The 27,829-nt window shown below is 48.1% G+C and overlaps 1 protein-coding gene across 1 annotated transcript; it reads left to right on the forward strand.

Moving 5' to 3' along the window:
- The first annotated feature begins 1,473 nt into the window (after positions 1–1,473).
- SIDT1 (SID1 transmembrane family member 1) lies at positions 1,474–27,290 on the forward strand. The gene is made up of 24 exons (XM_031056633.1): positions 1,474–1,601; positions 2,579–2,749; positions 2,952–2,997; positions 5,410–5,511; positions 6,260–6,343; positions 6,474–6,567; positions 7,760–7,831; positions 8,198–8,291; positions 9,411–9,454; positions 13,274–13,345; positions 15,025–15,173; positions 15,750–15,823; positions 16,330–16,396; positions 17,023–17,096; positions 17,664–17,787; positions 18,797–18,914; positions 19,291–19,427; positions 21,043–21,151; positions 22,254–22,330; positions 23,444–23,490; positions 24,244–24,349; positions 24,648–24,758; positions 25,515–25,628; positions 26,027–27,290. The coding sequence occupies exons 2-24, from the start codon at positions 2,688–2,690 to the stop codon at positions 26,087–26,089; spliced, it is 2,040 nt and encodes a 679-aa protein (XP_030912493.1). The 5' UTR covers positions 1,474–1,601; positions 2,579–2,687; the 3' UTR covers positions 26,090–27,290.
- The last annotated feature ends 539 nt before the right edge of the window (positions 27,291–27,829 follow it).

Genomic DNA, 27,829 nt, shown 5'->3' on the forward strand with positions numbered 1-27,829 from the left:
ATTGCATATGTAGTTCTTGTGACTGGAAGGAAAAACTGGAAAGCAGGCCAAAAGAGCTTTGCAAAGGTTTAGAAGCCAGAAGGCAATGAGAAAAGACACCCTTCTATTTCAAGGGGGTTTTAATTAAATTTTTTGTTTGTTTGTTTGTTTTTTGTTTTTTTTGTTGAAGACCTAATATTTTAGGAATTGGTGGCTGTTGCCTCTGTATTATGGTAATAATGTCAGGAAAACTGATGATTATGGCTTTCAGGAAGGTGTTTTGTTCTACTAGATTCAACTCTCATGTGAGTCAAGAATCACCACACAAGAATAAATAGGAAATTTTCTTTTACTTGGAATTGCAGAGGTAAGTAATTTCTCTGAAACTGGTGTCCCCAGGGTAAGAATAAGTTGCTGTCTCTGATAACTCTCCTTCTTCTAGCTTCCTAATTCTGTATGCTCTTTGCAGAATGTGCTACCTCCTTGACCCTTTACTCTTCTTGGAGGAATAAAATCAAAATATCTGTGAGAAGTATTTTACTGATCTAGTGAGAGAGTCCATTATAATCTTTCAGGATGTGGCAGGTTTAAAATGTGTATGCATTATCTACTTAATATGTTTTCATTATTTCAAGGCCTCTAGTTGAGATGGACTGTTTCTTATCATATGATGAGTTATGCACTCTTGTATTTTGTATTCTTCATCAGTGTCTACAGTTCTGGAGAGGGAGCTGAAGGGATGCTGTTTTCAAATGGAAATGGTGATATTTCCATGTGGTACAGACAAACTTCTTGCTTCTGAAATAGTGAACTGAGGGTGTGTTACACCACAGCTGTCCTACTTCTGCAACCACATGGTGGCCAATGATAATGTAAGGAGAAATTTCAGTTGCTGGTGCAGTGGGCTGCATTAAAACATTTCTCACAAGCAGCCTTTCTTGTCCACTTGAGGACAGTCAGCAGTGTATTCCTGTTTTGTTAGGTGGGTTATGGTCGTATTGGAATTGTTTACATGAGAGCCCACGGCTAATCTGCTTTTTTATCCTTGGCTCTTGATGTCATCTTTGTGACTTTCCCAGTAATGTTGATTGAGTTTGGCACATAAGAGTCCCGGCAAGGAAATTCTTAGTTGTAGTTTTGAGTCTTTGTCTTGTGTGTCCACGTCTGTTTGCTTAATTTTTGTAAGGTAAGTTATGTAGGTTGCTCCCAACAGAAGCTACTGAACTCTCTTATGTATTCTGTATTTGTCCACTGTGTCTTGTCTGACAGTCACCTCTGACCTGGGCACAGGGCTCTGATTCTGGACTGCAGCATCAGCAGAGAGGCACTTCTGTAAATGACTTCTGGATCTGAATAATTAGTCTGGTGATAAACACTGCTGATCTCCCTGTGCATATTGTCAGCACCTATATCAGACTGAGGAAGGGGGAAAGGCTGCTCCCTCCTAGATTTGGAGCTGCCTTGTTCTCTACCCTCAGCTTATGCTCTCTTTCCCCACAGGTGGATGCAGTGCGGGTGTACGTGAACAGCAGCTCCGAGAACCTCCAGTACCCCGTCCTGTTTGTAGTCCGCCAGCAGAAGGGAGTGCTCTCCTGGCAGGTCCCACTCATCTTCCGAGGCCTGTAAGTACTGGAGGCTCTTCTTTGTGACACACTCCTCTCTCTGCACACTCCTCTACCAGCTGTGTTCATCAGCAGCCTCCCTCAATGCTGCATCTTGTAACCTGTGTGAACTGCAGAGCTTGGTTGGTCCTTGCTCAATGCCAGCTGGGTGTAGGGAGAGCAGGATCTGATAGGTCACCTCTGACTTGGCAGCCTGCTCTTGGCTCTTAGCTTCTCAGATATGTGCACTGAGCAGCAGGAGGCTTGTCTGCAGGGATCTGCCTGTGGCACCAGTCACTGAATCTACCACACATTGTTGCTGTCATTCCACAGTTTCCTGCCATGTGTGCAGGTAGTTCCTGTGCCCTGGTTTGGGACAGGGTTTGAACAGGCTCTTGAAAGAGTACTGTAGCTTCTGTGTAACAGTGCATTTCTGGAAAAAGAGCTTCTGTTTCTCACCTCAGGAACATTTAAGTATATTCTAGGGGATGGTTGTTTTGGGGCTGCTTCTTTATGAAAGCAATGCTGCTTTGTATCTTCATTAGCCCCAGGGCTCAGTGGGCTGCAAATAGAGAATTTTCAGGCACCTTAGTCCATTTCAGATGTGAAGCTTCATCCTGTGACTGAATCCTGGTGCCAGCAGCAGATATCCTGCAGTGTTTTGCCTGTTGCAGGTGATGGGTACAGCAGTGGCTGTCAGTGCTCTCTTTGCCTCCACTAAATGGCAGATGTTAGAAATCCACAGCTGTCGTGGGCATCCCCGAGGGAAGTGAAATGTTGAGGATGACCATTCCCTTGGGCGGATTGCAAGAGGCAACAGAGGTGGAGCTTGAATGCTGAATAAAAGAGTGAATGCTCCTGGCCTTTTAGATGAGAATTTCGGTTATGCAAACAGAGGCAAAATGGTGCCATTCTTAATAGTGCTGAAAAGCTTCTTAACTGCTCTCTCTCTCTTTCCTATCCAACCTTCTCTTCCCTCCTTTCCCTGGCTGCTGTAGCTATCAGAGGACCTACAATTACCAAGAAGTGAGTCGGACCCTCTGTCCCTCTGAGCCAACACCTGAAACAAGACCCTCTGAGCAGATCATATTTGTGGACGTCGCTTCCATGGCACCGTTCAGTATTGCATATGAGCTGCTAGTCACCAGGCTGGAGAACTTCCAACTTGAGTAAGCTGGGATGTGAGAATACAAATGCAATTTCTTCATGTGTCACTTGAACATCACTTAAGGGACTTGGTCCATCTGCCTACTCTTCCCTTATTTTTCCTTCCTAGGGAAAAAAAAATTATTTTGTTTAATCTCAGGGTACTTTGGGTGTGTTCCAGCTCTAAAAGTTTTAGACTTCAGCATTCTGGCATTTCTTTTCTAGGACCAACAAAGCCTTTAACTTCACTGCCAGCCCTTCCCAGCCCCAGGTAAGGAGGAATCCTGTGTAGATTGCTTGTATGTCTTACCACATCCAAGTGGTTGATGTGATCTTTGATCTTTCTATATGAAGTTCAGAGTTACATACTAATACAGTACAGAATCTAGAAAATATGAAAGCTAAAACTTAAGGCATTAATATGTCTGTTAGTTCAGAAGGAGGCACATATAAGCAGCACCTCCAGCTGAACAGCTTTGCTTAGAGCCCTGCAGATACAAATCCCCTCTTGAATGAAAATGCTGTTGGCAGTAACTATAGAGCTATAGGAACTTGTAGAGCTAGGAGGGTGTGTGATTTACCCAGGCTTCTGGGACTCTGTTTTTGTTGTTGCTTTCACTGTTAATAACACCATTTAATTTTAGGTTTTGTATTACCAGGCATCCGAGCTAATCCTTTTTGCTGACAAATGTCTTAATCTGGTTTACAGATTCATGCAGTGTTTTATACTATGGAAGCATAGGGAATGATGGTGATTTTTGTAAGCACTCATTACTTAGGATTTTGTGATTTGAATATAGAATGTTTAGGATATGAAATTAACTTTGTGACTGTGGTCTGATTTTTTTGTCACAATTAATAATATGAGATTTATGACTTTTAATTAATAACCAGGTGTATGGAGCAGAAGACTGCTTCTTAATTGGTATAATGCTGAGGTTTTTGTAAATCAAAGTATTAAGCAGTCTATAAGGGGAAGAAAATAAAGATTATTTAAAATCTAGATTGGTGTTGTGAAAAGACGTAACAACTGAAGGAGATGTTGTCTGGAGCCCAGCTTGTGCCTGAGGGCAGAAGCAGAAATTGGATATGCTTGTATAGGTGAGAAGTGTTGGCTGGACATGTTTTTAACACTTGCAGTGTGTGCAGCAGGGAACTGCTGGCCTCAATGCCCTTGTGTTAATTCTGTACCTTGGTGCAAGCATGGCTTAGAGGAAATTATAGAAGAGTCCTCATGGACTAAAAGGTGACCCTCATGCCCCTAAAACTTTCCAAGGGGGAAAAGTGCCCCTGGGAAACCAAGAAGCTCAGTCTGCCCTTGTCCTTTCTTGGTGCAGACAAAACGTGCTCTGCTAAGGAAACTGGCTTGGTGAGTTTGCTCTTTGTAGGGACTTGTGGTTGGAGCCAGCACTCCTTCAGCAGGGAAGGGACGCTGCTTGGGAGGGGGGCTGGGAGTAAATGCTTTAGTAGAAATGGGCAACTTGGAAAAGGCTTGGGTGATTTCCTGCTTTTCCCTGCCCTCCCACTTTGGGGCTGGGATTGGCATGGGGGAAGAGAAACAGGAAACAGCTGGTGTGCTTTAGTGCTTGCTCAGCACTAAAGTTTATATGCCAGAAAGGGAGCTCTACAATTGGGAATGTCTCAGGTGATGGTTTTGGAGCAGGGGTGGTGGTAGCTCCCAGTGTGGCAGCAATGGCTGCCTGGTGACCATATGGAAGGGAGGAAGGTGGCTGGTGGCACTCCTCAGCCTGTGTCCCTTTGAGGGTGTGAGGTGCCCATCAGCCCCTTGGGGTAGCTGTGGTTTGGAGCCTATCAGGGTCTGGCCTCCAAGTGGGATGATGGGAGCCCTTGCAACAGGCGTCCTGCTGGGGCAGGCACAGGAGCCCCACTCCTCCAGCAGTGCATCAAACTTTTTACTGAACAAATATACAAATAATGATATTGTCTGGGACATCTTTTGCCCAGATCTGAAAAAAACAGCTTTTTCTAACCCCACAAACTGTCCTGTGGGCCTGCTCAATGAAGGAGATGCCATGCCTTCCCCCCACAGGAAAAGTAGGAATATTGCCAGGTATTAGTGTCTCACAAATTTTTTTAGAGTTACAGCTGAATTGTTTTCAAAGCTGAAGTGCAAAGAGAAACCCCCATTATGCTTTGCCATCAGAGCAAACAACCAACCCCAAATCCCTCAGCTAATATCAGTCACTTATTTGTTAAACTCTTGACAGAGTTTTAGCCATTTGACCTAATACTGTTCATGGTCTGCCTTTGAGGCAACCCATTTGAGAAAGCTCCATGATGTTTTCCTTATATAAAAGTACAGCCAGCAGTATGGAAACATCTGGAAATTGCTCATATCAATGTAGAATGGAATGGGGTGTAAGATGAAGTCACTTTAGCTTCATCAGGTGGAAAAAATGTGAAGGAATCAATGCTGTATTTTGCACATTGAGGATGTTTGTGTCTAATAGCATACTGTGCAAGGGGGACAGTTGCCTGTATATATTTAATCTGCTCTTCTGTAGCATAAGGTCCTAATATTTGGAATCTGATTTTTTATGAAAGCCATCCACATCCAACCCCAAAGCCCATCTAGGGCTGTTCAGGTAGCTTAGGAAACTGTTGAAGATACTGCCAAAGGTGTTTTCTGGATCATGTCTCTTGTACTCTGCTTTCTCCACAGTATTTTCTGTACAAATTTCCTCAGGATGTCGATTCAGTCATTATCAATGTGGTGTCTGATGCAGCCTACCCATGCTCAGTTGTCTCTGTGCAGGATATTGTGGTAAGTCTGAGCAGAGAAGGGTGAGGAGCTGCCTGCTGGAGCTGTGTCCAGTTCTGAGGGGTCTGGGCCCTGCAGAGGGAAAAGCCCAAGGCAGGGTTTTGCCCTGGTGGTGGTGGTGAAGGGAGCCCCTGAAAGAGGAATGAAAATTCTGTGGGAAGGAGGCCAAGAGAGAGATGCTGAGTTCAAGCAGCTCATACAGAGACTTTTGTTGTAAATAGGTGAACAAGCTGTTCCTTTCTAGCCTATCCATAGGGAACACATTCCACAGAGGGACTTTATGTCTCCCTTGTGAGGTTCCCTGCTCCTCTGAGATGTGGGTCTGTCTCTCCATGGAGGGTGTTGGGTGGAATGTTGGTGGCTCAGGGAGAGAACAGTGCTGTTCCCTTGACTCTCCCCTGGCTCAAGGGAGCTTGGGGAACTTCAGATTTTCAGACACACAGTGCCTTTCTTCCTTGAGTTTTGCTCCTTTGTGTATATTTCACCCCCTTTCCTGGGGTGTTCCCTGTCATGGAGGTTGGCTGTTGCTTGCAGCTGGGAAATGGCCCCATACTTACTCTCTTTTCCTATCTCCCTGAATAATGCAGGGGGCTGCAGTATGGGAGCAGAGAGAGATGCAAGAGGTTCTATTCCCTTGGATAACCCAACTGGGGCCTTTTTTTTTGCTGTTCTGTGCTGTGTTTTCCAGCTGGCTTCCTTTGAAAATGGTTTGGATGTTGTCCCTGGTTTAACCCTGATTTGTCTGTTTTAGTGCCCAGTGTATGATCTGGACCATAATGTGGAGTTCAATGGAGTTTATCAGTCTATGACAAAGCAGGCAGCCATAACAGTGCAGGTGAGATGCTGACTTGTGTCCCAGTGTTTTCTGTTGCCTGTGTAGCAATTAAAACCTGATCTCTGGCCTGTTGGAGAGGAGAGGCTTTGTGTCTCATGGATTTTCTGTCTTCTTCCATCCTTCTGTGCAGAGAAAAGATTTCCCAGGTGAGCAGTTCTTCGTTGTGTTCGTCATCAAGCCAGAGGATTATGCCTGTGGGGGTTCTGTGCCTTCTTCAATTCATGGTGAGTTGTTCTGGGAGGTGGATTTGATTGCTGCATCTGAGTGATGGAGCAGTGGGTGTCTTTTGGGACCTTCCTGTGGGATGCCACCAGGTGCTTATGTAGGTCTGTCTTATCCAGGTAGTTGTGAGGAACAGTGAAGTATCAATTTGATATTGCTGGGCAGGTTAAAAGTCTTGACGTGGCAGGAGGTGGCTGGCTAGTACAGTGCCTGGCATGCTGGGGTTATGTGCTTTTCAGCAGCACCACTGGGGCCTTGGGAGACACTGGCAATGCTGCTTACAGCCTTTTGTTTGGTTCTCACCTCTGCTCCCTGCTGCTGTATTATCCTCCTGGCTCCATGGAGTCTCAGTTCCTGCAGAGAGCATCTTCTCCAACTGCTATCTTGGGATCTGTGACAGCTCTGAACTTGGGGGAACAGGAAAAATTGGTAATTCTGGGAAAACAGTTTTACAAAAGACTTGTTCTAGTGTCTTTTCCAACCAGAAAACACTGTCCACTTGCTGGGCAGTGGTAAAAGCAAAGTCTCCACCACTCATGCAGTGGCTGTAACTGGAGTGGGAACATTCCTGTTCTCAAAGCCTCAAAGCTTCCTCCCTGTAGGAGAAGCAAGACTGCAACCAACAGATATATTGGGCTCCCTCAACAGCTTTTTACTACTCCCCTGCCACCTTTCTGCCCCAATTTTCCCACAAAAAAAGAACTGTGTCCTTTGGAGTGTCATTCTCTCATCCTAATGCTGTCAGCAGAGCTGTACTGGCCAGGTGTGCTAAGCCCTGCAGAAACAGAGCGAGTTCCTGGAGTGGCATCCTGCATGGAAGTGTTTTACTCACAGGGATTTGGCCAAGGGCAAAAATGGCCTCCCACTACCTGTAATGAGAGAACCTCTCCTTTGGGGATTAAATGAATAGGAGTTGAGATGCCTTTGGGATTAAGACAGCCAGAATTAAGCAATATATGGAAGGCTCAAGCAGGGATTTCTGGTCTGAAAAAAAGTTTGTGGACAAGGAGGAAGGGGGAAACATTTGGGAAAGGCTGTATATTGATAGATCAGAGAACATTTTAAAGCAAAACCACGCCACATTTTAGTGAAAAGCCAGACCCTGTTGTTTTTGCAAGTTCAGACAACCAAGATCAGTGCCAGAAATCATTAATGTTGATTGTTTTTATATTTTCTGTATGCTGCACCTCACAGGGAATGTCAACCGTACCTGGAACCTGCAGCGGACCAAGAACCTTCAAGTGACAATTGTGCCCTCCATTAAAAGTCAGTGTCTTTGGGCAGAGCAGTGCAACTTTGCAGGGGAACTTGGCACTTCTGAATACAGGGGTATGACTGGGCCAGCAGCCTCTGAAGGAATGGTGCAGACAGCACCAGCAAAGGAGACAAAACCACCTGGAGCCTGCTCCCTTCCAGGAGGGGCTGTGTGGCACACCAGCTAGCACTGGGGATGAAGAAATGGGGACAGGTCATGCTAAACAGGTTCTGTCAATTCCTTTTGAAGAAAGCAAATGGGTTTGGAAGGGCTGTTTGGGGCTGGGCATTTTTATAAGGTGGTATTGGGAAGAGTGCTGGCCCTGAGAGGTGCTGTTCCTGCTCTGTGAGCTGACTGATTTCCTTCTCTTTCCTCAGAGTCTGTTTATGTCCAGGCCATGTTCTTCAGCTTCCTGAGTTTCCTCTCCTTTTACCTGGGCTCAGTGGTTGTTGCTTTTGTGCATTACATTAGGTGAGTCAAGGGGCTATAAAAGAGCGGCCTTTCTGTTTCTTGTCATCAGGGACACCACACCCTACAGAAAATTTGGGATGAGTGGGGTGGTAAGCATCTAAGCAGAGCAGCTGAAGAAGTCCATGACTGCTCCGTGGGCTCCTACTGAGCATCAGGCAGAAAATACTTCTTCCTCTGCTATGGGGACCATGGGAAGGATGAAAATCTAGGGGTCTGCCCTCCCAATCTTGTAGTGCCCCAACCCTGTGTTTTCTTATGTAAGGACACTGGGCAGCAGGTGGGAATGGTGAAGGGACCAGTCTGGGATATGGAGTATGAGACCATGCTGCACTGAGAGCTGGAATAAGTGGCAGTGACACAAATTGGGCCTTGGAGTCCCAAGAATGCTGGTTTCCTTCCTTACCTGCCTCCCCTGCCCCAGGCTTTGGTGTCTGGGCTTGTGTTGAGAAGAATGTCTGCATGGGCATGACTTAACTTCAAGACACATCAATGAAAACACATTTCATTGGAGCAATTCAATGAAGTTACTTAAGTGTGTGCTCTTATTTGCTGGTATTTTTCTGTGTTGTGGGAATATGTTGGTAGGGGTTTCTTTTGTTAGTTTGTTTGGGTTTTTTTTTACCATCTTCTTTCTGCTTGACATCTGCATTGACAGAGGTGATAGGGGCTTCTTAAGCATTGTGCTAGTAAGTGCCTCTTAATCCTGCTGCCACTTCAGTAGATTCATACGTGCTTGTTCCCCTGAGCAGGGAAGATGGGTTTGGAAAGATGGTGTGAGGGTCTCTCCCAACATACTGAGCAGTGTAGGATGGGATAAGTCATGGAAATGGTTGTCTTGCCTCAGGTGAATAGCTGAGGGAGTGAAAAAGCCCTCTGTTGCTTTAGAAGTTAGAGAGACAAACAGCAAGCAGTCATGGCTGAGTTGTGTCAAGTCCAAACAGTATTTTTCTTTTTTTTTGTTGTGCGTGTTTGTTTCTTTTGTGCTTATTTTTGTTGGTTTTATTTGTTTTTTTAGAGCTTGTGCCATATTTACCTGTTGGTGTCCTAGATAATCCTGCCATGGCTGGCAGGTGCTGAGATTTGTTGGCTGTCTCATGAGTGCTGTCTGTTGCTTTGCAGGGTTCAGAGGAAGGCTTCAGCTGGGAGATTGAGCTCTGAGCATGGTAAGGTCTCTTCTCTGTCGTGTGACAGCTTTGAGTGAGCAGCACAGGCTGTCAGTCCAGTACCTTCTGTCCTGGAGCTGTCTTCCCTGGTAGTTCACACAGTCTCTGGTGCTGAGGAAAGAAGTTAGAGCTTCCTCTCTGCCCTCACAAGAGAGTCCTTTGAAGCCAGCTGCCCTGAACCTGGTCCTGACTCCTGTCCCTAGGAGCTGCCTTTAAAGGGGTGGAGGAAGGCCAAGCCTTGCCTGGACCTGGCTACAGGCTGATGTTCCTGATGCCAGGTCTGCTGATATTTAAACAAGGCACTTTTGAGTATGTCAGCTCTTATGCTTTAAGAATTCCTCTGCCTGATTTAAGCATGGGGTCTTTTAATTGAATTTAATGTTAAATTGTTTTTCACTGGATGTTGCAGACAGCCGGCTGAATGAATGACTAACAGAGTTAGGTAGTGGTGTATATGATATTTGTGTTGGCATTGGATTCAGTTTACTTTGTGCTGCACCCACATTTCCACAAGCTGCAGCCTTCTGCCGTATAAAAACAGAGCTGCATCTAAGAAGCTGCCAGTGAAAGATGGAAGTTTTTGTCATGTGGATGGGGGGCACTGGGAATTCTTGCTTTCTGGTGAGGCACTGGGAGTCTTTTCATTTTGATTAAATATTTAGTGCCTGCAGAGTAGTTCAAAGCGTTGGTGCTGAGGTCATTTGTACGTCTCTCCTGGAGGAAGGGAGGACATAGTCTTGGCAGCATTGAGAGGTTCTTGATGTTATTCCTTTTTTGATGTGAGCATTTTCAGTCTCTTTGGTCTGCTGCATCCCATCTGATAAGCATGGTAGTATAACTGAGCTATGTTTAAAGGATCAGCACTGGAACTTCACTCTGACTGGCATTAATTGGCTCAATATTTCTGCTGAGGACCTGGGGACATTTGAATTCTTAGACTTGTTTTGTCAGCCACTAAGATCCACATGTATCCCTGTATTTGGAGTACATGTGAAAGGGATTTTTTTCACAGCATGTACAGGGAGCTGTAAAAGTGTCCATAAATATAATCTAATTTTATATCATTTGGGATGGATCCTGCTGTAAAACAAGAGCAGGTCTTAGGGCACTGGAGCAATGGAAAAGGCCTGTGTATTGGGGAGTTTGAGTAAGCTGAAGGGACCTGTCTAAGGCTGTGGAAGAGCTCCAGGGTGCTGACAAGGAGTCACTGTCTAAGACAACGAGGCACAGTCTCAGCCAGGTGAGACCAGAAGTTCCAGGGAGTGTTTAGAAGTTGCCTTCTAAACTGCCCTGCTGAGAGGTGGAAGTTAAATTCTGGTGTTTGGAAAGTTCCCAAAAAGCTGCAGGGCACAGATGCTGGACTTAGTAGGGACCTGGAGAGTAGAGAACTGGGTAGCTGAGCAGGGAGGACTGGTGAACAGCATCCCTGTGGAGGGAGGGAGGAGCACAGTTCCTTCACAGTTTACAGCTTTCCTCCCAGAGGCACTTACTGCTTCTGTTACCTGTCCTCTCCCTTGTAATGCATTGCCACTTTCACATACCTGGCACTGAATGTTGCAGTCATGTCCTTTCCTCTGGGGGGGAATCAGGTCCTACCCACGCTGTTTCTTCATCTGTTGTCTCTTCAGGGTGTGTCTGACTGATGCTTATAAAATGGTAATTAGGAGCTTCCCTGTCTTCCAGATCAGTGGACACACTGGCTTTCTCTGTTTGTTTTTTTTTTTTAATCCCCTTCCCACCCTTTGGAATTTCTTTACCTCCCAAGTACCCCTGGATCTTGCCTTCTTCATTGCTCCCTTTTCCTTTTCCCCACCAAGGAACTGGATAGAAGTGCTCAGCAATGTGTCTTTGCCGTTGGTCTTGGAATGTCCTGCCATCTTATATCTGGCCTCTGTGGTTCATTTTTTTCTTTTTTTTTTTTTAATCCCATGGCACGCCTTCCCTTCCACATCCTCACTGTTTGGTGGAGGCAATAGCTGGAGGAACCACGCCTGGTGTGGTACATTTACTTTGCTGACTCACTCTCCCAGTGGGAAGTGGGATGGAAATTAGTGGGTAAGCTGGGTCCAAAGTGGCTGTTAGAGACAGGGCAGAGTGCCTTTTCTCCTTGGCTTGCCTGCTTTGTCCAGATTTAAATCTTTGGTAACTTGGGAGAGAAGGTTGACAGGTCACTTGAGAGAATAAAGCCAGGTCTAAAATTAGGAGGGAGTATCCTCATGGAACAGGACAGACAGGCCTAGGAATTGTGCTTGTGCCTTGCTGCTGTGAACATAAGGAAGGCACTTCCTTCTTCCCAGTGATCTGGATTTCCAAATGAGTGCCTTGCTGCTGTGAACACAGGGAAATGCTTTTGCCCTCTTCCCAGTGATCTGGATTTCCAAATGACTTCTAAAGCCACAGGAGAAGCTTCCATGAGAGAGGGAGATTGGATTGGAGGTGATGAGTAGAAGCTGCATCTTGCTCGTGCCTCAGCCTACAACATCCTGCCAATCTCAGCTCGGGGCTCAAGGGCTGTCACCTGGGGGCTGCAGTGTGCCACAGCCCTCCCTCTGGTGCTCAGTCCATGCCATGTTCCCTTCTGATGCTCCTCTGAGCTGTTTGTTTTCTCTGATAGAGGGATGGGGCAGGAGCCTAAAGGAGCCAAAATTTGAGACCAAGTCTTAGCCCCCAGCCCAACAAGCATAGCAGACATGCCAAAGAAAAGCAGTAATTGGGACTTGAAATATCAAATATCATTTGGATGGATGGGTGTATGACTGACCTGGGGTCAGTCAGGGACAAGTTTTAGATCTCTCTATGTTTGTGGCTGATGAAAAGGGTATAAAAACCTATGCAAGGTGTTACAGAAATGCCCAGAATTTCCAGTTGGAAAGAGCACTCTCTGCCTGTCAGTTTGAGACCAGTCAGGTACTGGGAAGCCAGAGATGCAGCTTGGGAAGCCAGGCCATTGCCAGGCTGCAGTAAGGCTTTAAATACTGTGCCATGTTCTGCATTGCTGTGCTGCTGACTGACCACATGAGATTGTTGCAGGGATGAAGCTTTAAAGCAACTTAACCTGTCTCACTGTTTGTCACTACTGGAAAACATGGTCCTGTTCCTGCTGCCTTGCTTCCCTCCCTTTTGTGACTGACCTCTCAGTGAAGGGATTCAGCTGGCTTTGTTTCCTGCCATGTAGGTCAGCTCTGAGCTCCACCACTGGAAGCAAAAAGAGGGAATGTGGAGGCAGGAGAGCACTCCTCCTTGCTTCATGTATGTGTGCAGGAGGCAGGATGTTCCTAGCCCTCAAAGGCTTGCCTTTCTTGTCATCAGCACGAGATCATTACCACTTTTTGCATAAAGCATTTTTTTCTTTCTCCTTGATTGGTTAAAATTATGTAGCAGCTGTCCTGCCAAAGTCTGTGACTCTTCCAGAGATAGCTGAAGGCAGCAGGATTTGAAGAGATTTGAAGAGTTGCATGAGATGGGGAAAGAAGAACTAGAAATTCAGAAGGCTGTTAAGAACATCATGAGACTTGCTCTAAATTCTACCGAGTTTTGCATCCCCACAGTGTGATCTGTACAGGGTGCTGGAGGGGGCTCCTGCTGCCAGTCTCACTGGCACCCTGTGTGGGGAGGCTGAAGGAAATGGGTTTCCTTCACACTGCAAAACAAGGGTTTCCCTTTTGCACAGTATGCCCTAGAGGGAGGCTGCCATCTGTTTAGAGAAATGTTCCTTTTCCCAAGCCCCTCCAGCTCTTCAAGCTGTTTGTGTTCACCTCAGAGATGTTTTGAAGCACTGACATGAAACTAACAGTCCCTCCTGGGTCTGTTTCATTGCAGGATCTGGGATGATGACTTCTTCACACCCCATCTCAGCCAGCACTCCTGAGGGAAGCAGCTACGGTGCTATTGGTACAGTATATTCCAGAATTGGGGCACAGGGAGGCTTCTCCCTGGGGTGGAGGAAGGCACTTTTAGGGTCGTTTAACTTAAGGAGCATCTTGCAACTATTAAAAAACAAAACAAAATCCAAACTACCAAATTGCAGTTAGTGAGGATCAGGTTGCACTTTAGGGAAAAGCATCTGCATAGTAAAAGTGGCAAATTTGAAAGAGGTGCCCTAAGAGACACATTTCATTGGAAATGTGTCTTAGACAAAGCTACAGTCACCTGAGAGCTGTGAGTGACACTGCTGCTTCAGACAGGACATTTATTAGTGACTGAAAAAGGTCCCTCTCAAGCAAGCTTCTAGGAGGCTGTTATTAGCTCACAGCCTGCTTTTAAACCAAAGCATGCTTGTCCCTGGGAGGCTGAAGGGTTGTGTGCCATAAAGCAAGACACAATCAGAGTTTCTTGGCCCCAGGGGTTTCACTAGGGAAGAAATAATGTCATGCTGCCAACAGGTGAATCATGCCCTGGAGGCAGAGGAGAAGGAACCTTCTTGAGGGTTCAATGACCACTTTACCCCTCCTTCCCCTTTTTCCAAAGAAATCTTTTAAAAGCATTTGGGAAGTGAGGCAGAAACCTGTGTTCTGCCCATGTCCATGTGGGCAGTGAGCTGGGAGTTGCCCAGCCTGTGGGAAGTGCAGGCAGGTCCTGCTAACTTTTATGTGACCAGTACCAGGGAGGCAATGGGAATAAAGCTGGTACTCTGCTTGCTTTGAAAAATCGACTTTCTTCTTTGTCTTCTGTTCTACAGTATTTTAAGAAAAGCTTAGATATATATAAAGCTTACATAAAATCTGAAGGTTAACTAGCTGAGTGTGGTTTTGACCCCTAACAGTCTGCTTCTTTCTGCAGAGGTATTTGTCTTCTCCCAGAATTCCAGATTTCAGAGCCTGGGCTAGTAGAGAATAGAAAATGTTAAGAGATGAAAAGTAATAGAATAAAAGCAGAGTAAAAACTAAAATGCTGCAGAGAGGGGAAGATAATGGTCCTTCAAACTGCTCTTAGTTGAGCACCTAAAACTTCTGGAAGGTTTGGGATCATGTGTGGCAATGTTCCTCACTCAGGGTTCACCCAATGTGGAATTTTTCTTCACTCGGGGTCACCAAATGTGGTGGATGTTCACAGGGGTCCCAGGATGAGGGAAGAGATGAGAATCTTGACTCCATGTTTCAGAAGGCTGATTTATTATTTTATGATAGATTATATTAAAAGAAAATGTTATATTAAAACTATACTAAAAGAATAGAAGAAAGGATTTCATCAGAAGGCTTGCAAGGAAAGGCAAGGAATGGAAGGATAATAAAATCTTGTGACTGACCAGAGAGTCCGAGACAGCTGGACTGTGATTGGCCATTAATTAGAAATAACCACATGAGACCAATCAAAGATGCACCTGTTGCATTCCACAGCAGCAGATAATTATTGTTTACATTTCGTTCCTGAGGCCTCTCAGCTTCTCAGGAGAAAAAATCCTAACAAAAGGATTTTTCATAAATATGTCTGTGACAATCATGGAGAAATTTTTTTCCCTGAACTGACCCCATCAACTTGTCAAAGCATCAAAGCATCTGGGACAGCTGGATTCTTGCACAGAGGCATTTAGCATTTACCCTGTGTGTCTCCTTCTCCCTGCTGTGGCCCAGACGAGTCCAGCTCCAGCGGTGCCCGGCAGCTGTCCTCTCCGGAGCGCAGGGCCCCGGCTGGCTCGGACACTGACAGCTCCGTGGAGGAGGAGAGCGACTTCGACACCATGCCGGAGATTGAGAGTGACAAGAACATCATCCGCACTAAGGTACGGCTGGTGCTCACCCATGGGCACCTCTGGGCCATGACCAGGACTGGTCACATCAGTGAAATCTCAAAAGTCCTGTTCCCTTTCACAGTGGATTTCATCCAGTACAGCTGAGTGTGCTTCTTAGTATTTTTTCAGTCATTGGAGTTTTCCCACTGTGATAAGAGTGCTGGTGAAGTGAGTGCTTTAATATGGAAAATCAAAATGTATTGGGGACTATTGAGAAAGGAGGAAAATGCCCAGAAAAGTTCAAGGAGGTGTGAAGATGGCGAGAAAATAATCTGCAACAGTAATGTGACTACTGTGTGGATGTACAGAGGGGCTTTAAAGCACCAGTTCTCAAACTCCTCCTTTTGTCATCCTGCACTGCTCTGTGTGGTTGGAGCCATTCCTGGAGGTCAGAGGATTTTGCAGAACTCACCCCCATAGAATCAAGGGGACACAGTGAGTTCACTGTGTAAAACCAGTTCAAATACCACCAAGCTGCAAATATGTCAAGATCTCCTACTGGCATCTGTAATCTACATTTGTTCTTTTGTGTTTTCTTCCCTCTTTCCCCACCTGATAATGTTTTAGGTGTTCCTCTATCTCTCAGATTTGTCCAGGAAAGACCGAAGAATTGTCAGCAAAAAATACAAAATCTATTTCTGGTAAGGAGAAAGCAAACTGGTAAGACCCAAACTCTGAACCCAGAGTCTCTGGTTGTGGAGTCTGTCCACATGCCTTTCTTCTGAACCACTTCTGAACTACCCTGTTGCCCATTCTGACCCTGTTCCAATCAGTAACTGCAGATCCCACATACCTCAAGTAAGGATATTTGTGGACCAGTGCACACATGATCCTGGAAGTGGATTCTGTTTTGCATCATTTGCTTTTAAGCATGATAACAACCAGTGCACTGAAGCAATGGGAAGGGGGAGAAACTGGCACTCAGACACGTGAGCTTGTGGCCAACATCCTGGCTTTTCCTGTGCCCTTAGCATTTGCCTCTGGTTTGCCTCCTGTGTGCTCCTCTGCTTCAGGGGCTCTCAATGAGATTGTAACCCCAGAGCAGTGAGGTGTGCACATTCCTCCACGAGCACTGTGGGCCTTTCTTCAGGGTGTGCCCCCCTGGTTTTGGTGTGTGTGTAAGTGCAGGGCTGTCTTCCCTCTGCAGGAACATCATCACCATCGCGGTGTTCTATGCCCTGCCGGTCATCCAGCTGGTCATCACCTACCAGACGGTGCGTTTGGCCCCATGGCTGCCCCCTCTTGCTTTAAACTTGCCCTGGGGTTGTGTTGGGCAAGGGTGATGGTCACAGTGGAACTGGGCTCACCCAGGAGTTCTGCTCTGTGTTTACCTTAGCTGCTCTCGCTGCACTGTGTTGATGTTACAGTGAGCTTGGCTCATTGGGCTTGCACTTACGCTGTTTCTGCTTGGGAAGTGGGAGTGCTGCTGTTTTCCTGATCAACTGATGTCTCATTTGGGTCCTGTTTCATTTTAGAGACAGGAGGAATTTGATGTTATCTCTAAGAGACAGCTGAAAGCAAGTAGTGTTTGCTGTGATTTCTCCTGCCTTCTGCCAACCTTTGCTATCCTGCTGTTATGCAGATATCTGCAAGCAGGTGTATTAGTGGGGGGGTTGAGAGCGCACAATGTTTCCTCTGAAGACTGTTATCAGATCTGTGGCCCTTGACAACATCTTGTCCCACCCTAAAAGCTTTGCTTGCACATGTCAGTACTCCCTGTGCTGGCTCTAGAGCTAGGCTGTGTCCTGGTACACCTTAGTTTGTCGTGTTTGCATGGGGCAAACCCCCCAGAGCAGGGAGGATTTGCTAATGGCAGGCCTCCCACCTGCTCTCTGTCCAGGTGGTGAATGTGACTGGCAATCAGGACATCTGCTATTACAACTTCCTGTGTGCTCATCCCCTTGGGGTGCTGAGGTGAGTGAGCCTTTTCCTCACTGCATATTTGTCGCATGCCTCCTGAGTGTTTGTGCTGTGCCCAGGTCAGGATTTTATGCTTGCCAGGCTCACAGTAGCAGTGTTGATAAGACCACTGGAGTTTAAGACTCTGGTCTTTGTGTTTTGCTCAGCAGTGCTGCTCTGTTGCAGTGAGACACACTCACCCTAGAACTTGTGGCACCTGGGTGCCCCTTACAAATCCTTGGCACAGCAACGAGGTGCTCCTGTGCTCTGTTGGACACTTTTATACAAGGAGCAGCAGCTCTGCGAAGTTCAGATCAGTCCTTCCAGTGTAGCATTTCTCTAAATTAATGTGTGAGTGCAAAGAAAGCCCAGAGTTGGGAATCTCTCAGAAGCGTTAAATGAACTGGGACAGGTGAACGATTCAAATTAAAATTGTCATCAGGAGTGTTAGATTGCAGTTCGGCAGCTGCTGAGGTGGAAGGTGGTAGAGGGGGGAGAAGAATGGATTCAGCTTATCACAACCCAGGGTTCAGCTTCCTGCTGCTGTGCTGTCTTTGTCTTAAACCTTCTTCTTTCCTGCAGTGCCTTCAACAACATCCTCAGCAACGTGGGCCACATGATGCTGGGCTTTCTGTTCCTCCTCATCGTGTTGCGCAGGGACATCCTCCACCGCCGGGCCATGGAGATGAAGGATATCTACACCCTGGTAGGAGGCACTGGGGCTGAGTGGAGACAGGGAACATGGAGTCAACTCAAAAAGCAGAGTGATACACAATGGGTTTCCACTTGTCTTCCTCACTGGAGGGTTGAATCCTCCTCTTTTTTTTCCTCCTGTGCAGAAGTGTCTAGGTGGGATGCTTGTGTTCCTGCACACCCCAGTGCTTTACTGCTTGCAGTATGACCATGCTGCTGTGGTGGTGATCCAGCCTGGGCCTGTGAAGACAAGGAGATTAATAGAGGGAGAATTCCCATGGCTCTGGATTTTCCTGCAGCTCTTGCTGTGGAGGAACTGGGACGGCAGGAGTGTCCCAAGATGCTTCTCTTTATAGTGAAGTTTGATTTGTCTTACACAAGAGCTGCTTATGAAAACTCAGAGAAATTTGGCTGCCTCAGTCTCTGAAGCAGAGATTCTTGTAGCCAGAACTTCTGTAGTCTCTCGTGGGAGAGAATGGAGAAACCTGAAGCCCTGTGGGCAGAGGTGCTGGTGGTTTCTGGAGACAGACAACTCTCTTCTCATGGGCTTGGTATCAAGTAAAGGCAATAGGAGTTGTAAGGGGCTGCTGCTTGTGGTTTTCAGGTGAAATCGTGGCCAAATTGTGATGAAAATACCTTCTCACATTGGCTGATGGGCTCTGCTCAAGAGCTTCTAAGACCCTACTGACCACAAGAGCAATTCTGGTCAGTCCTCTCTGTTTTGGACAGGATGTAGCATGGCATGAGGTACAGGACAGAGATTTTCATGATGTCAGTACCAAGACACGAGGTCTTCAGATGAGAGCTTCCAGCATGATTTAGCTTAGGTTTGCTGCCTGTGGATTCACCTGGCTATGCCATGTATCTAAATCCAGAGCCTGTGGTTGCACCCAGGACACTGTGCTGCACTGGTGACTGGAGAACTTGTGTGGGAGTTAGGAGGGATGAAGTGATGGAGAATGGAAGCTTGCCTGTGATCACGACACTGAGGGCACTCACTATACAGCTCTGCTCTCTTCCAGGACTATGGGATCCCAAAGCATTTTGGTCTCTTCTATGCTATGGGCATTGCTCTGATGATGGAAGGGGTCCTCAGTGCCTGTTACCACGTCTGCCCTAATTACTCCAATTTCCAGTTTGGTAAGCTGAGTTTACTTGCTCCTTTTGAGCTGGAGCTAGGATTTGCCATGTTCTATCTCTTGCTGAGTTGCTGACGTTTCCCATCTCTCCACCCTTTCAAGTCTCCCTGGAGCCTGCCTGTTTCAAAGCTCAGTCAGGAGGTTGTGATGCCCTGTGGGCGCTTATTTTCTGATCCCCTTTAGTTTTTGTTGCCCCAGAGCACGGAAGATGTGCTGCTGCAAGGTGGCAAAGTACAAAATGCTGTACAGTGTAGTGGAGCAGCAGGGCCAAACCCGAGGCTGGCAGGCACAGATCCCTGATGCTTTGTGTGCCCTTGGAGCAGCTTTCTGAGCCACTGGCAATAGGTGTTCACACTGTTTCTGTTGTCCCTCCACAGACACCTCCTTCATGTACATGATTGCAGGGCTGTGCATGCTCAAGCTCTACCAGACCCGGCACCCAGACATCAATGCCAGCGCCTACTCCGCCTACGCCTCGTTTGCTGTGGTGATCTCCCTGGCTGTCCTTGGAGTGGTAGGGCTCCCTCTTACTCCACTGCTTCTGTGGGAAGGAGGTGGCATGGCTGGGAAACATGGCTGAGGTGTGAAAATGACTGGGGAAAGCAGCAGAGTAGGATAAGAGTGTGTTAAGCAGCTGTCAGCATTTGAATTCTCAGTTCTGCTGGGCTTTCCTCCTTCCTTCCCCTGAGATTTCAGGCAGGAGAAGAGCAGAACAGTTTCCTCTTGGTGGGCTCTTGTTTTGGGCTTTGGCCACCACATGCCATCCTTCTCAAGAGGAGAAATTCATGCACCCAGATGTTCATGTCCAAGTGCACAGATGGTCTTCCTGGGGCATGATCCATATTTGAGGAAAGAGGGGTGAGGCTGGCTGGGCTTCAAGACAGGTATCTTATACCTAGTTGCTTGTGCCTGTTTCTCGCCTTTGGAATACTCCATGTTGTTTGTCACAGCTACTGCAGTTGATTTTCTTATTTCTGGAGAGGAGCAGGGTTAGGATGATATATGGGGGGCTCCCAGGCAAATTCCTGGAGTACCTGCCCATGGAAGGGCACTGGAGCAGAAGCTATGAGACTTTGCCTGTTTGCTCTGAGCTGGGCTCACCAGGATCCTCAAGCTGTGCTTTTCCTTGGAGGTCTCTGCTTCTTTCTTTTGAAGGACTCATTTTCATCCATCAGTAACCAGGCAAAATCTATGGAATTCTTGCTCTGAACTAGCAGCTAGATCCCAGTGGGCTGTGAGCTCCTCACTACCACATAATGCAGAGGTCTCTGTTTACAAGACTGTCTGTGGGATAAGGCATGCAGGAGGAGCTGGTGACCTTGAGACTTCCCAAGAATCTCTTGATAGGTGTGGTAGATCTTGACAAGGTTCAAAACACTGAGACTTCATTATGGATTGCTCTGTCTTCTTTTGTGGGATGCTTTGAAGCTGTTCAGTGGAGCTTGAAAGCAGCATGTCTCCCTTGTTCCATTCATGGAGAGGTGGCTTTTCTGCTTGCTTTTTGGTGTGTGGGTTTTTATCTCTGCCCACACAAAGTGAAAATTTCAGGAGAATGCTTTGCCCCAGGGTAGGGAAGTGGTCACAGCCTGATGGCAGATCAGAGTTTCTGGACTCCTTATTGTATGAATGAAAAATTAGGATTTTAATGTTGCATTAACCTGTGCTTGCAGGTTACTTCCAGTCCTTAAATAAAATGAAAATGCACCATAGGAGCAATTGCCTGCAGAGCAGTTCTGTCCTTTTTGGTCTACTTCAGTACCGTTGTTAAAGTAATGGTTGGTTCCCTATCTGCCTTTGTAAAAATCCACCTCCTGGCCAGAGAGCTGCTGCCCAGCTCAGCAGAGAGAGCTTGCTTGGCCCTGTATTTCTGCTCCCTGGGCCAGCTGCTGTCCATCCAGCCTTGTCTAAAGGGGCATTCAGCAAAAATGGTCTCCTCTCCAGGATGCTGAGCTAATCTTGCTTCTCTGGACTTCATTTTGAATTTATAAATCTGTTTCCTGGTTGGAAGATTTAGGGGTTTTTTTCTGTGTTCAGTAAGGTTGTTTAATGTCCCATGGTGATACAGCACAGGAAAGGATTGTCCTGCTGAGAGAGGGCTCAGGTTACTTTTAAATTGTTTTTGCTTTCAGGTGTTTGGAAAAAATGACATGTGGTTCTGGGTTATTTTCTCACTGATCCACATTTTGGGCTCACTGGCTCTCAGCACCCAGATCTACTACATGGGACGCTTCAAGATCGGTGAGTGCTGTGACTGAACCATCTCCTGCTGCGTGTGTGGTGCCTCCTGTCCTCCCCTGCCTGTGCAGCACAGTCCTGTGGCCCCTCTTCTGGGCTACCCTGTCCTCTCATCCATCTGATGCTTTCCTGGCCTCTGAAGTCGTTGTGCTCCTGATTCCCAGTGGGAATGAGCAGGAGCTGTGTGCTCTGAGGAGCTGTAGTTCTCCCTCGTGCTGTGGTACACCCTGTCATGGGATGCGGGGGAGAGGGTCTGCTGGGGAGCCTGGCTCTTGTGCTCTGCTTAAACCTATTTCTTCTTCCTCTTCTGTCCCTGTCTGCCTCAGATGACCCTGACTCAGGTAACCACAGCTTTCCTTTTTCCCTGTTGGACTGATGGTGCTGAGCTTTAGCAGCCAGGGATTGCATGGATGTATGTGGGGAGGCAGGATCGTGTGCCACCTGGGGTCAGCTCTTGGGAAGTGAAACCAGTTTGCCAGCAGTGCTGCCAGTCCTGTTCCTTGGCAGGAGGGGAGTGATCCAGCACAGGAGAGCTCAGATCTTGGTGCAGGAGCCTTTTCAAGCTCTGTGTTGTGGCTAAAGGGGAGCATGTGTATTCATGCATGTTGGTCCATCACCGCTGCCACTGATGGCTCTGCAGTGAAGCTTCTGCAATGATTTTGAGAGCAGGAGTGTCTTGAGTGTGCTCTGCCCCTCTAGGACCCTCTAAAGCCTGTGGGACTTCTTTCTACTGTTTCCATGCTTTGGCAGCTTATTCCATGGAAGGAGCTTTTCCCCTTAATACACACACCTCTCTTCCAGATATGAGGTTGCAAGCCAGCCTCTTTACACGTACAGGCAGGGCCCTGTGACTTCTGGGCAGTGCTAGTGTAGACAGGATTTTAAAATTTACTTTTGTTGTAACCTGTTGTTCTGGCCAACTTCCATCTACATCCTGTGCTGGATGCCCTCCTGCTCAGCACAGAGTGTTTCCAAAGGGCAGGACATGAATCTGCTGACACCTTGGGCTGTGTGTTGTCAGCTGGTGGGTGTCAGCTTCTTCCTCATAGGCATTTTAGAGCTCAGTGTGCTGGCTGTCCTGGCTTTCTACCCTTTCCTTTGACAGACATGGGCATATTTCGACGAGCAGTGATGGTGCTGTACACGGACTGTATCCAGCAGTGCAGTCGGCCAATGTACATGGTAGGTGACTTCTCATCCCAGCACCTCTCTGCAGTTCCTCACTTCCTTAGGCAATGTGCAGAGCAAAGAGTGGGGGGGGCTGTTTGAAAAAGTGATGGTCCTTGCTCCCCTTGTTCTCCTTCCCCCAAAATGGTTGGGTAAATGTAGGTCTCTGCTGGAGTGGTTTACCAACAGCCTCCAGGCCTCCCCTGATCTCAGCCTTGGTGAATAAAACGTCAGAGCAAAGGTGATACAAGTGTGGCAGGATGTGCCTTTGCACTTGCTGTCTGGGAGCATTCATTCAGAGGAGCAGGTAGGAGGCTCTGTGCAGTGCAGCCTCTCTGGGGCAGGCTGCAGCTATTTTGGGTCTGTGGCTTAAGCAAAAGCAATTGCCATTTCTGCAGCACCTCAGGGCAAATAGCAAAAAGTTAAGAAAAGGTGGCTGTTACCTTGTGTCCCACTGATTGCTTTCTCTTTAGCAAAGAGTGCTAATTAGGGCTTGAAGCCACATGGAGTTTTTATCCATAAGCCTTCTTAATTTTTTATTTATTCTCCCATGTCTGAATAAGCAAACTTGGTCCACTCAGGCATGAAGTAAGCCTGGCCAGCCTGAAACAGCTACATCAGGAAAGCAGCTGTAAGCATAAATGCACATGCCCCACAGATATAATCCTTCTGCCTCCTGTTGTACAGTGCTTCTCCAGCTAATGGTGAGATGGCAAGGAAAAAAAGGCTCCCTGAATATGTGCAGGATGCTGTCCAGAGCTTCCCCTGCCACCTCTTTCAAGCACGTCCTTGCTCTCTGCAGTAATTCTTTTTAAAACAGTGGGAGGGAAGGAATCTAGCTAGAAGAACAGTAGAAGCAGTCAAAGGATTCACAGAACCTCCTGAGGCTGATCCCTTAAGTGCTGAGCTTGTCCTTTTTTAGATGTTTAGTCTCCTTACAACACTTTCTTAAAATTTTTGAGGGTCAGAGCAGTTTCCATCTGATAAAAGCTCCCACAGAGCCAGATGCATGTGTGTTTGCAGGAACTGAACTCCAAATCCTCACATAATGCTCTCCTGAATTTCTGAGGCAAAGGCCTTTTTGCATACTCTTTTCACTTTATATGCTCATCAGTGTCTTTTCTCCAGGACAGGATGGTGCTGCTCATTGTTGGGAACCTGGTGAACTGGTCCTTGTAAGTACTGGGGTGTTGGTGCTTGTGGACAGCAGGATTTGGTACTGGGACACAGCTGGCGTGGAGTGATGGGGAGATGCAGCAGTGTCTGTGCAATAATCCTGACATGTTTTGGCAGGCAGGCTGATCTGAGGGTGGTTGGCAGATCCATGGGATGCAGTGCAGCGCTAGAGCTACATGGAGCATCCCCTGAGCATTTCAGCTGGGGGTGTCTCATGGCTCGTGTTTCAGGGAGCTTGTGCAGGTACTGTCCTGCTGTGTGGTGCTTCCCACAGAGCTGGGAGGTCTCTGGCACGGCCAAGGTGCAGGAGACCTGGCAGACACAGTCACAGAGCCTGGCTGAGCAGTAACTGCATGGGAGGGATCAGCTCTCAGATGAGACCTCAAGTCATTGCCCCAGGCTCTTGCTTTTCACTGAAGCTGCTTCTCAGGGACATGCCTTCTACCAGATGTACAGGTCTAGGGCCAGATCCTACTGAGGGAGATGTGTTTGGCCGTGGGGTGGAAGCAGTCCAGGCTCTTGCCTGTCCTCTGGGGTCTCCAGTTGCTTCAGCAGCTGACCATGGCTAAATTTCCTTGGCTGGGAGCAGAGGCAAACAGTGCATTTCCCCCAGGGAATTGGGAAGCTGTGGCACTGGTGCTGTGTCCTGCAGTCCTGGTGGGGAGTAGAGCAGTGTGTGGCTGTCACTTTGGGGATGTACCCAGTCCCCAGTGAAGGAAGCTGCCTGATGTCCCCTCTGTCCTCTCCCTCAGTGCTATCTTTGGGCTGGTGTATCGGCCCAGAGACTTTGCCTCCTACATACTGGGAATCTTCATCTGTAACCTGCTGCTCTATCTGGCCTTCTACATCATCATGAAGGTAATGGGAGGCAGCTGTAGCTGTCCCTGGGGCTCCTGGCTCCAAAGGGGAAGGGATGGGCCTTTTTTCTGGCTGCACTTTGGGTTCCTGTGGTGCTGCAGAGGGGTGTGGAGGGACCTTTGTGGGGCTCTGGCTGGGACAGGGTGTTGGGGAGGATGGTGTGGAGCCATTTCAGGGGTGGCTGGGCTGTGTCTTTGTGGGGTGGGCAACCCTTCCCAGATGCAGGTAGTACAGGTGTGTGAGCCCTGTGCATGGCTCTGTGCCCTGGACAGAACTCAGGGTGTGTCCCTGTCTGCAGCTCCGCAGCTCTGAGAGGCTCCTGCCCATCCCCATGTTCTGCATCGTGGCCACAGCAGTGGTGTGGGCAGCTGCCCTCTACTTCTTCTTCCAGACCCTCAGCAGCTGGGAGGTAAATTTCCCTTTTACTGTTCTTCTGTCCATCTTTTTCTCATCATCTTTCCTTCCTGGTGCTTGTTTTGCACAAAAACAACTCTGGAGAAGAGTCTTGGGCTGCTGATGGGGAGCTGAAAGGGTTCAACTCATGTAGCAGATTTGTGAAAGAAGCATGGGAAGCTGTGCTGAGCCAAAAATGACTGTAGCTGTGTAGAGGCTGTTTATAACCAGGTGATCTGGAGGTGACTGGTCCTTCCTAGGGGACAAGGGAGGAGCTTGGGATCTGGAAGGAAAACTGGGAAATCCTAACCCTTCCATCCTCCAGGGATGGAAGACATCCCTGGAGCAGATGGCCACCTGGAGTCAACCAGCTCAACCTGCCTGGGGTTTGTTAGAGCTCTTGGTGGCCTAGGAGCCATTAAATCCTGACTGGGTGCCTTTTAACAGGATGTCACATCCATCTCCATGGAAATGAGGGGCTTGCTGCAGGGTGGTCTGGTGGAGGCTGTGCAGCTTGTGCTATGCAGGACCTCAGAGGTGGAGACCAGAGGGTTCCCTTTGCATGTGGGTTGTGGTCCTAGATCCACTTGGAAGTCCAAGGATAACATTGTGTTGTTTCTGGACTGCCTGTGCCACATTTCTGACCAGCACAGCAACTTTTTCCAGGATCCTACTTGGGTTAAGAGAGGGTGATCCCTACAGGGTCTGGTGTGGCCAGCAAGGGTCCAGTAGGGGTGGATATCTGGTCCTGACCCTCTGCCTGCCCTCCTAGGAGACTCCAGCAGAGTCCCGGGAAAAGAACCGGCCGTGCATCCTGCTGGGATTCTTTGATGACCACGATGTCTGGCACTTCCTCTCCGCAGCTGCCTTGTTCTTCTCCTTTCTGGTGAGTCCTGCTGAGCCTCCCACTCTGCTGGATGGCCTCTCCCTCTCCTTTCACCTTGCTTCTTTATCCACATGGAGCTGTGCCTGTTCCAGAACTCCACAGAAGGGCCCCAACTCCTCTGCTTGGCTCTACCTCCTGACATCCTTCACAGTGGGATGCTCCTTGTCAGTGGGATCAGGCTTTCTCCTTTGTCTTATTTCTCTGCCAGTGCCTTCTGGCCTCAAATTCCCTCTGGGGCTGTGGGTCACACAGCTGTTGTGGGGAAGCTGAGGGGCTGCTGCTGTGACCAATGACTTATGGATTTGTGAATACCTCCCAAAAAGGCAGGGCCTGAAGATCTGAAAGGAAGACCTCCCTGGCCAGCAAGACCTGACTCTGGCTTTCACTTTCCTCCTCAGGTCCTGCTGACCCTGGACGATGACCTGGATACGGTGCGCAGGGACAAGATCCCAGTGTTCTGAGTCCCCAGGGACAGGGGCACAGAGGTGTCCCAAACCACTCAGCCAAAGGCACTGGGCCACTGGTGTCTGTGCAGAATGAGCCTGCTTCCATGGCCAGCAGCCCAGTGGGAGCAGGGAACTGGATCCCCAGCAGGCATGGAGGGGTGCTGTGGCAGTGAGGTGGGACCAGGAGGGAAGACGATGTCACTCCTTTCCTGCCACATCCTCTGGGGCAGGCTTGATCCAGAGGCAAGGCCCGTGCACAGCCCTCTGGCCTGTGGGTGCAGTGGGTGCTGGGGCCAGTGAGGGGGGAGGAAACAGGAGGGAGGCACGTCAGAGACCTTTGCTTCCCTTCTTCCCTGCTGATGTGCTCCACTTCCTCTCTGGTGAGCAGGCTTGGGAAGTGCCATGCCAACCTTCCTGCACAGGGAGCTGATGTCTGCACCCTGCAGTCTGCTGCCCTCAGAGGTCCTTTCAGCAGCACAGGGGAGCATTTGGTTCCTGTACTGCAGCAGCTGAAGGAGAAAAGGACTCCAAACTGAGGTGGCAGTGGGGGGGACTGTGTTTTCTTTTTTCCTCATTTTTGTTGGAGAGACTCCTTCCGTAGCTGGTGGGGAGCCATGGTACCAAGGCTCCAGCGTCGGTCGGAGGTGGTGAACTCGAGCTGCCTGTGAGGGCTCTGCCAGACTCTGTGCCTCCTGCCTTGCTCCCTTGCAGCCTCTCTGTCACTCCTGTTGAGCAGCCGCTCCTCTGGCAGCTCCTGCTGGCACTTGGCAGTGCTCTGCGCTCTGTCAGGGCACCACAAGTGCTCTCCTGGAGCGACCCTGCCAGAGAGAGCACGGCAAAGCCACAGCCTCGTGTGGCAGCCCTTGGCTCCTGCTGGTGCCTTCCCAAAGGGACAGGGTGGCACAGGGAGGCTTGCCAGCAGCCTCAGACTCTCTCCTCCCATGAGCTTGCCTTGGACAGCCTTGGCAAAGTCGGTTCTCTTATGGGCTGGGAGGATGAAGGAGATTTTGGGGCATTGGTGTTGAGCTCTTTAGCTAAAGATGTGGACCAAATTTTCCTCTCCAACTTGTCCAAATTGGAAATGAGTTTTTTAATGGCTTCTGCATTCTTTCCAGTTTCTTAGTTATTTAAAAAACAAGAAGGTGTTAATTATTTCAGGCCTTGCATCTAAAATGGGACCTGTTTTGCTAATTTGCAATTAAAAAGTGTTCTTTGAGGCCTGCTGTCCTTATTCTCGTCTGCCTGAGCATTTTTACTTTGGTGTATGTGCATGTAGCCTGTGATGCAAAGGTTTCATTCCACTTCTGCTTACTCAAGCAGGTGACTCTGGTGATGTTTTACTCCAAGAGTCTGTATCTCCTTGAAGAGTTTTGCACCAGCTGGTTTTTATTTTTTCCTACGTTGGAGTTTGTCGAGATGGTCAATAAAATGGATGTTCCTGGTTCCCTGCTCTGCAGGTTGATCTAAATTCTTCTTGCTCCTGCTCTCAGCAGCAGCAGAGACAGCAGTCAGGACAGAGGGATGCCCAGTGGTGTCACACAGATGCTGTCACCCTTGGGACTGTCTCAGGGGTTTCTGGAGCATAGGTGTGGATGACCTGCTTGTTCTCTTAACCAAATTGCCTTTGTGGGAATACATAGAGCAAAGAACAGACACTCTTGCTTGTCACTGCAGTCCCTTGGGCAGGGTGAGGGGAGGGCTGGAGGAAGACACAAGAGGGTGCCAGCCTTTATCTTCCCAAGCAGAGCTGTGCTA

Source organism: Geospiza fortis, unplaced genomic scaffold, assembly GCF_000277835.1.
Source record: "Geospiza fortis unplaced genomic scaffold, GeoFor_1.0 scaffold1, whole genome shotgun sequence".
NCBI classification, from domain to species: domain Eukaryota; kingdom Metazoa; phylum Chordata; class Aves; order Passeriformes; family Thraupidae; genus Geospiza; species Geospiza fortis.

Excerpts from the sequence above, each read along its gene's own strand:
- SIDT1 (XM_031056633.1), top strand. The coding sequence starts at position 2,688 with ATGGCACCGTTCAGTATTGCATATGAGCTGCTAGTCACCAGGCTGGAG. Across the intron at positions 16,397-17,022 it reads TGGTCATCACCTACCAGACG|GTGGTGAATGTGACTGGCAA; the intron begins GTGCGTTTGGCC and ends CTCTCTGTCCAG. Across the intron at positions 22,331-23,443 it reads GCAGTCGGCCAATGTACATG|GACAGGATGGTGCTGCTCAT; the intron begins GTAGGTGACTTC and ends TCTTTTCTCCAG.